Genomic DNA, 9,312 nt, shown 5'->3' on the forward strand with positions numbered 1-9,312 from the left:
CACTTCTTCTCTCACTGCCTGCATAGTCACAGGGTGGAAGAAACCTTTCACAGCGACTCAGCACTTCTCAGACTCTGCCCTCAGCTCTGGTCACATGATGAGGGCGGAGCAGGTTCGCACACAGACAGAGTCACATGGTCCAATAACAACAGAGCTTTTGTTCCAAGTAAATGGAAGCTGCTGGTGTACAACGCGCTGCCTTGTACCCTGCCCTGCCCTCAACACACACAAATACACATGCTAATTGTATTACATAGTGGTGATTGTCAACTGGCAAAAGAAATGTATCTCAGGACGGACCCAACTCGTCAGCTGGTGGTTGTATTTAGGATGACCAGCAGTTGACCAGCTGCCTAAAGCACAGAGATCTTGTGTTCTGTGGTGCTGTACACCTTTGAAACTGTGAATATTTTTTTACCCAGAAGTATCCAAATTGCTTTCAAATATATAAATGCAGCAATATATTTACCTTTAAACTAAATGGAAAAAATATTATGGAAAAAGAATATCATAAGCTTCTTACTGGACAATAAGTAAAATTACATAAGCACTTAATGGGTATATTTACTTCTCACTTATTTTTGTTTCATAGTTTTCTTTCTATTTATCGAACTAAATATTTTTTGCGATTTTGTACAACCAGTCTTTTTCGTATTCTAGCATTACTATTTGGTAAATGTTTATTATTTGTTTATTGTTATCTTGTCTAATATCTGGCATTGGTGCTCAACAAATGTTGGTCCCAAAAACCATTCCTAATATACTAGTTCTAAAGAGCCCATGGTTAGAAAAGTATTTTCTAACCATGATTAATTTCTTCCTTGGGATCAATGACATTTGTATTTGTATTTCAAAACAGTTCTCTACATTATAAAGTAAATTATAAGGGACAGTGTTGGTCACAAGTATTAGTAAAAAGAAAGATGTAAATCAATCATTAAAATACTCATAAGGTATTACGTTCTACCTGCAGTGTAAAACATATATGCTCCCACCTTACAGGCTCACTAGAACAAAAAATCCAAATGGCAGCCTTTAATTCCAACCAACTACTAGTCAATGCTGGTTTTTAGGTCCATTGGTTGCTGAATATCTGAATAAAAAGCAGTTAAGGTAAAACAATTCAGGTATCCACACCTTGACCCACTAACAAGTTGCTGTCTTCACCTGGGTCAGGCTATGACACCCAGTCCAGTTTTATATATATAAGATTTTCTGAATGACTACACATTCCATTACCTCTCAGACAATTGTACAGGAAAGAACAGACTCAGACTTAGCTCCAATGGCGCCAAAGCTACTATGCCCAACCCTAAGACCACAGTTCAGCTGTTAGCTCAGAATGGTGGACATGCTAGAGGGTCAAAAGGCTGGCTAGTCAATAATTTATAAGCAGCAAAACAGGCAAAGATATAACCACACTACAGGCATAGTTCAACAAGCTGATTCTGATGTGATGTCATTGATTTACTTTCAAGCCATATGTGGAGGGGCATAATTTGAAGGGGTTTTACATTTCAATAACAATATACACAGGTGCACTAAAACCATCAAAACAACATCAGCTGCTCAAGCACTGAAATAAATGTTATCAAAATTAAAACACAAGGAAGTGGTATCCATAGAAAATCATGTCCATTTGAAAAAACATCCAAGAAGGTGACTTGATTTCTGAAAGACTAAAATTAGAGTAGATTTGATCAAAAAAAAACAAAAAAAAACCTGCAATTGAAATGAATCCTATATTAGACTAATCTTTACTCGCCCTCTAACATCTGCTGCCTTCACCACACACACAATGGTGTGTTAATGTACTGGTGACATTTTCATTAAATTGGATTATATTTATTGAAAAGCCAAAAAAATAACTTGTTTTTCCATCTGACACCCACATCTTGGTTATGCTGGGAAGCCACCTTAATATGCTATTTACCTTTTTATTGGATGTTATGATGTTACTACATAAATGGTGGTGAATTTAACACATTATGCCATTTCATAACAGCTATTCTACCCATAAAGGTCATCATAGTAAGATCACAGAACAGCAACATTTTCCACACATGAACAAGACTAACTTTTAAACCACAAATAAGATATTTCCACTTTTTCTGTCACAGTTGAGACACAACCAATATATTTGTAATTATGGTGATAAAATAAAATAAAACATTGTTTTACTTTGATTGTCAAAACACCTAGTCAAATATGTCACTGCTTAAAAGATTATACACTATTTCAGTTGTCAACTAATGGACAAAGTTTGAAGACGCTAGAGTATGCTAAACCAAAGAACAGAGGAGAACTGTAGAACTATTAGACGTAAAATTGGTATATTTATCCCCACGGGCAGCACTGTTTTGGTAATAACATTTACAAAAAACGCACAAGTCGCAACGTTAGCACTCTGAATGAGAGCAAAGCAAACCAGAACATGACACACACAAAAAGGATAAATATATTCACTAATTCTTTGTGAATTCTTATGTGAACAAAAAAAATGCGAAACACTGCTCCTGACACTATCTCTTAAAATGCATATTGGCCCTGGTTCTAGTTCCTTAAAGAATCATTAGATACTAACGGTTATGCTTTTGGTTCCCCAAATAGACAGAATATTGTTATTGTGTATTCGCTAACACTTAAAATGATACACGATTAAGGTCTTTCCCGACTTCAACTGTCATACTTATTTAAATGCAGCCTGGAGTGGCTAATCATCTAATGTTGAGCTAACAGCGCTAATTTTTAACCTGTGTACACAACCCGTGGCAAGGCAGCTAAACAGAAAGTAAATGTTGACGTTAACTTAGCTCAAGCTAGCTAGCCTGATTAGCATTTTGACTATATGAAAAAGCAATATATTTATAGGAAACAAAGCCGACAAACCTCGTTGCTACAGCGGCTAACAATGTCGCATTCACTCAACACTTAACCTGGAATCCCTCTGTTTGCTTCTAAATGGAAACCAACTCCTCAGGGAACAGAAGCCCGTTAGCATTTAGGCTAATGGGAGTTTGCTCAGTATGAGTGATTGTGTGTATTTATGTCCGCATGTTTGTGTCTTTTTCTGTGTATGTTAGACACGATTACCTTTTTTCCGTAAACGAATCTGGTTTATGGTCAGTTATGCGTCTCTTTTTAGACGGAGTCCCGCAGGTAACGGTCTACGATGCTAATGCCGCGTTCCCTTGCCCCTCTGTTGCCTTCACAGTCCGCGGTGTACGTTCCCGGATGACGCGTTCACCGTCACCTGCCCCGTTACTGCTCTCATTAACCTGACTTCTTTGTTTTATGTGTACGAGCTAAAAGCAGTTGGATAACCAACCAATCACACACAACGACCGATGTAAATATGACACCGGATTAAAACTTTAACAAATAACTACAGCGAGTGAGTCAGTTCACCGAGAACATTCATGCAAATCAACGTCCTCGACGTAACGACAGGCATAAACCTAGCATAACACAGTTTTTTCTGAAAACGTTTGATAAAAAAATTAAATTAAATTAAATATGTTCTTTCATATTTCTTGCAAAATATTTATACCAACATACCAAGGTTCAATTATTGTCCCTCTACATTCATTTAACCAAAAATTACGTATTTGACTTAAATAATCCATTATTTCTCACAAATTATGATCACGTTTTAATATGTCAGGTTCGCATACCTGCAAAGATTATTTTGAGTTACTCCCAGCTCTAAACCCCTAAAAACTCTTGTGCAAATCGTTGCAATAGGGACATCTAGAGGACAAAAGGATTTTTCAAATTAATTTGTTCAAGAATTTTGGTCATAGTCTTCGATGGAGTATCAGGGCCGTGATAAAGATAAATAAATACGAGAATAAAGTCAAACCTTTATATATACGGACGGAATATTAGGACTAATGTTTTTGAAAAAAAAAAAAAGCTAACGAGAAGTAAGTAATACGTTTATTAAAGTACAGTCGTAAGTTAGCATTGGGCCACAAATATAGAGATGTTTTATATTCTGCCTCATCAAGATCACCATCGCAATTGATACACTTTCTATATTTTCAGTTAAACTAAAAATAAAGTTAGTTTTCATTTAAATGTTCTTTTTACTGACCTATTTTAGGTTTAACATTAACTAAGAAATAACCAAAGAAATTAGTCCAAAATTTACTGCCGGGTCACATCAGTTTATTATTCCCAGTTAAGGGTAGGGGACTCTGGAGCAAAATCCCTGCTATCGACAGGCGATTGTGATTCTGATAGATGAAGATGACTGACACCTATATGAAGAAATAATACGATCGAAAAAGAATTGAAAAAGAAAATACACTTTTCAAAATGTGTATTTGTTTTATTCTTAATGACAAATACAGCTCCACAAAACTACAAACAAACATATTTCTGTTCAAACAATATCAATTCAATCACCACAAAGCTAGTAGTATGTATACCAAGAAAGAAAATCCCCAAACTAAATAAACACAACTCTGTGGAATAAGATTGGACTGAGCCAAGGAAGACGAGTACAGAGTTTCAGAGAAAAGACAGAACTGGACAGTGTCTACTTTTTAAGGCCACTTTAACATTATTTTACCTAAAACATTAATTAAAAACTAGAAAGTATAATCCCTTTAATTGTGTATATGAACACTTGTGGGTTCGTAGTACAGAACAAAGTCCTTTTGGATCAGTTAAATCATTAAAGAAACAAACTTATCTGAAGAGGTCAGAAAATCACTGTAGCTAATGCAATTCAACAATCCAATTTAACTATTCATCAGCAGTTCATATCATTTTGTTCGAACCATCCAACAACCGCATCCAAGACTCTTTACCAGCATCATAACCATAAACATGTAAATGTTACACACAGGTCTCAACACTTTCTGTTACCTTTTCAGTGAACACAATCTTGGTATAACGAAATACCATTGAAAAGATTTTTGTCCAAGCTACGAAGTACTAGAAAGCTCAGGATAATTATTGTTAATGTTTCTCTCCACTCCCTTATAATGGCAGAAATGCAAAGGCCTAAAAACAATACAAGTTAATCTGGCACAGGAAGCGTTTTAATTTAATGTCTATGAGAAGGTGACATCTGTTGGCCAGCAGTGGTATTGCATATTGTAAACGACAGTCACATTTCTACCATGCCCATAGAGTTGGCCCCTGGTGGTCATTGGCCAATGTAATAAGAAGACAAACTAACTTTTACTTTTCCCTGAATTAAACTAAACAAAGGTCGTCAGAAGTTTAAGCAGCCGTCTCTGCAGCAGTGGCTGCCTCAGCTTCAGGAGCCTCTACTGATGGAACCTCTGTTGTAGCTGGTGTCTCTGCTTCAACTGCTGGAGCTTCTACTGCTGGAGCTTCTTCTGCTGGAGCTTCTTCTACTGGAGCTTCAACTGCTGGAGCTTCTTCTGCTGGAGCTTCTACTGCTGGAGCTTCTTCAACTGGAGCTTCAACTGCCGGAGCTTCAACTGCTGGAGCTTCTTCTGCTGGAGCCTCTACTGCTGGAGCTTCAACTGCTGGAGCTTCTTCTGCTGGAGCTTCTACTGCTGGAGCTTCTTCAACTGGAGCTTCTTCTGCTGGAGCTTCTACTGCAACTGGTGTCTCTTCCACTGGCTGGAGCTTCAACTGCCTGCTGGAGCCTCTACTGCTGGAGCTTCAACTGCTGGAGCTTCTTCTGCTGGAGCCTCTACTGCTGGAGCTTCAACTGCTGGAGCTTCTTCTGCTGGAGCCTCTACTGCTGGAGCTTCTTCTGCTGGAGCTTCTTCTGCTGGAGCCTCTACTGCCGGAGCTTCTTCTGCTGGAGCTTCTTTTGCTGGAGCTTCTACTGCAACTGGTGTCTCTTCCACTGGAGCAGGTTCAGGTACAGGAGCAGCTGCAGGTGTTTCCTCTGGGACTACAGAGAAAAAACACTGTAGTCAGATATGACTGTGGGGTTTTGTGAGTGTGAGAGTGTGTAATGTACATATTTTGAAATTTGAAAATATAAGGATTATATTTCTGTAGCATACATTATAGGAAAATTTATTCAATGATAAATAAAAAAGTGTAATTTCAAATAATAATGGACGTATGTTACGTGTTGAACTAAAAGACAGCTACAGTTTCACTGCAATTTATGAATGAGTGAAGGCCTCTGAATGTCCTACACTCCACACCCACTAACCACCCACTCATTTACCCAGACTCTCAGATCCGCCTCTGGTTCACGCAGGGCTCCACCCACTAAATTAAAAACACACCCACTAAGAGTTCGCCTCACAGGCTCTGTGGCGCAATGGATAGCGCATTGGACTTCTAGCAAAGCTCGAGGGAAGCGATTCAAAGGTTGTGGGTTCGAGTCCCACCAGAGTCGTGATTTTGATAACTATTGAAAACGGTGGGACTGACTTTGAGAAAGGAAGAGGAAGTAAGGGAGTTCACATGATTAAAGAAGGTTAACACTAAATACACTTAGGATAGTCTTTATTGTCATTTTACTACCAAAAGTTGAGTTACTTTCAAAAGTACCACAAATATATATATATATATATTATAAATATATATTGTTCTTTAATGTGATCTTTGAGAAAATGTTTTTTTAAATGGTATTAAACTCAACTAGTTTAACTAGTCATCCTGCAACATTCTACCCCTCACATTACTCTGATCTGTTCTCTCCACTCTCACAGAAAGCCATCAAAGAAATCATTTGAAACTCCATGTATTACTGTACATGACCGATCCACTGACAGAAGTTGCTTTATGTCAGTGAGTTTTCTCTCTTCTCTAGCAGAAAAAACCTGAGCTGACAAATACTTTAGAGACAGAAATTGATTCAGACAGGCGAGAAAAAGCTATTGAGAAAAATCTCTCTAGCGTGTTCCTGATTACTGGCTGATTAGGTAAGAATCCAGCCCACAGGCTGTCACTGACAGGAAACTAACTTGCTGTGCTTTTTGGTGCCCTCAGAAGAAGTTAATAGGAGGAGCTAACAAGACAAGCTAAAAGGAGAAGCTCAGGAGTTTCCTCATTTGATTGGTCATTTAACTGACAATAAACCCTGACGCTGAAACTGCTAAAGTCCATTTAAATTAAAATATAATCCTTTCTACATGATTTGAAGTAAGCCAAGTGTTTGTGAAACCATGTACACTTGTTGTGAGTGTGTGTTTGTGTCACTGACCTTTTGATGGCGAGTCAGTGCTGATGGGTTGGTCCTCTGGACGTTCACTCTCACCATTGACTGACTTGTAAGCCTGTGAAAAGTAGGTCAGGTCTGAAATGTGTTGTGTTAACATTCCATCAGTGATAGAATGTCTGATTACTTATTTATTATTTGTCCGTCAGCTCAGCAGAAAACACGTTCATGTGTCCAGCCACATATTCAAGACCCACGTAAAGAAATGTTGATCACTCACGTAGACCACTGCAGCAGTCAGGCCCCCGCACAGGAGGAAGTACTTCCTGTTGGAAGAGCCACTAGGAATTCCATAAGCCATGTGACGCACAGGAACTGCTGAGACAGAGAAGGGTGAGGGTGAAGGGTGAGGAAATTAGGAGAACTACATCTTAAAGCGTGGTACATGATATCATACTTCATATGATACAGTGTTGGTCTCTGAGCAGCTGAGAAATATCAGTCATATTGGACTCTTCTTTTCCTCCTTCATTTATAGGTTCTTTTTTTTATGATTTTACATCAAAACATCTGTAAAGTACATGTTTTTCCAGATGTACCAAAGTCCAAAGAGGTCGACTTGTAATTTTTTTTTCATTTGACTGTAGTAATACGTGTGTAACAGATCATGTGACAAAGTGTCTTGATAAATCGTACACAGTCTAAAACAATGAGTCAGTTCCAGTCGTTCTGACAGGCTGCTCCGTCAGATTACTGACCAGCAGCAGCGTCACAGTTAATCCCTGGGCCACAGGTGCTGACTCAGCTTCATCGCCACAGCCTCCCTGCAAACACATACATACATGCACGGAGGCACATGTAACTCCTCCCCCCGTATGAATAGGTCTGCAGAGTGAACCATGACGGAGGCATGACACCGCCCCCCCCTCCCTATGTTTGGTGTGTTGTGTACTCTGACTGTGTCCATGTGCAGCAGTGTAGGGACACAGTGTACAGAACAAGCAGTCACACACACTTCATGCATGTGTTCAGGTGAATCAGTGCTACGAGAACACTGCATCTCTGTAGACGTCGATAATTTAGTTTCTACAACTAAACCCAACAAAGAACCCACCCACCCTCACCCTCACAGGAAATCAATGAATATTCACCAGTAAACTTTAACTCCCAGGTCATGAAGGTCATTTATTTAAAGAAGCTCTGGTTGTTTCTGCTTTTCCCCAAAACTTGCAGTAATGAATAATCTTTTTACTGCTCTTCTTAAACTTCAGTCGCAGCAGCAGCAGCAGCAGCAGCAGCAACACTGACAAGTTCAAATCCAGGTTCTTTATTCTGGTAACCATTTAATCCCTGCAGAGGCGGAAACAGACGTCAAACCAAAACATCGGTGTCCACTTGTCCTGTCCATATGTCAGTTGGACAAACAGGCGTTTTCCTGTTGGACCAAAAGAAGTTTGTTGTGTGTGGACCACAAAGATGTTTAAACAACATAATGTTATAGTGGTTCCCAAGATGGGAGCGGGGCCCCACGGGGGCATGACATTGCACACTAGGGTGAATCTAGTTTGTTTGTATTTGTGTCACAGCGAAGAAGCTACAGTTATCAGTGGTTGTAGTTCCTTAGATTACTATCACAACACTCCTAGTACAGGAGACCTACAAATGGGTATATAGAAAAGGTAATGATGAACATGTTGAACAACTGATAAATTACACCAACAATGGAACGACACATGGTAAAGGAAAACTTCTGAAAAGCAAACAGTTCTGTGATTCTTTCATAACGTCCAGCGTCCAGGACTTAGTGTTCCTAAAGGAGGACACGCCCCCCTGTGCACCTCCTCCTCCTGCAGCCCCAGTCTGCACATATACAGTATTTACTGTATATGTGATTTAGTGCAGTTGTTCTGAAACGGACAGTCTTTGTTTTAATAAAATAATATATCATTTTAACGAGTTTAACAAAGTTTTTTTTAATGTCGATTTCGGTCGAATCCAAAAGTCAGTTCCAGGCGTTCAATATTTTTCACATTTCAATCATTTGAATTGTTTCGTTTGGTTTTATGAATCAATATGTTTTATAACACAGACTCACCGTTCCTGCAGGCTGGTTTTAAAGCGCTCCGTGCCAGTGGAGCGACTGACTGCAGTGACCGTCTGCACAGCATCTTTGTCCGGTTGTTTTACACAGGTCTGTCCGGAGA

At 39.1% G+C, this 9,312-nt stretch overlaps 2 protein-coding genes and 1 non-coding gene across 6 annotated transcripts in view; 1 reads left to right on the forward strand and 2 right to left on the reverse strand.

Annotated features, from left to right (window-relative positions):
- The window catches only part of elf2b (E74-like factor 2b (ets domain transcription factor)), a 17,894-nt gene extending 14,524 nt beyond the window's left edge, over positions 1 to 3,370 (reverse strand). For 2 of the 4 annotated variants that reach the window (XM_008317709.3, XM_008317707.3), the window contains exon 1: positions 3,094 to 3,366. The gene's annotated coding sequence lies outside the window, so the exon portion shown is untranslated. Of the gene's footprint in view, positions 1 to 2,889; positions 3,073 to 3,093 lie in introns of those variants that run through there. The other 2 variants (XM_017035342.2, XM_017035340.2) reach the window with 2 other exon arrangements.
- A 2,242-nt stretch (positions 3,371 to 5,612) lies between these two features.
- Positions 5,613 to 9,312, reverse strand: LOC103384256 (fibrous sheath CABYR-binding protein). Its single transcript, XM_025058495.1, has 4 exons — positions 9,204 to 9,312; positions 7,389 to 7,486; positions 7,154 to 7,226; positions 5,613 to 5,884 (listed from the first exon to the last, which is right to left on the reverse strand). Exons 1-4 carry the CDS (start codon positions 9,274 to 9,276, stop codon positions 5,613 to 5,615), a joined length of 516 nt encoding a protein of 171 aa, XP_024914263.1. The 5' UTR covers positions 9,277 to 9,312.
- trnar-ucu (transfer RNA arginine (anticodon UCU)) lies at positions 6,252 to 6,343 on the forward strand. The gene is given in 2 exon segments: positions 6,252 to 6,288; positions 6,308 to 6,343. It is a non-coding gene; the product is annotated as a tRNA-Arg (tRNA).

Source organism: Cynoglossus semilaevis, chromosome 9 (assembly GCF_000523025.1).
Source record: "Cynoglossus semilaevis isolate Cse_v1.0 chromosome 9, Cse_v1.0, whole genome shotgun sequence".
Taxonomy (NCBI): domain Eukaryota; kingdom Metazoa; phylum Chordata; class Actinopteri; order Pleuronectiformes; family Cynoglossidae; genus Cynoglossus; species Cynoglossus semilaevis.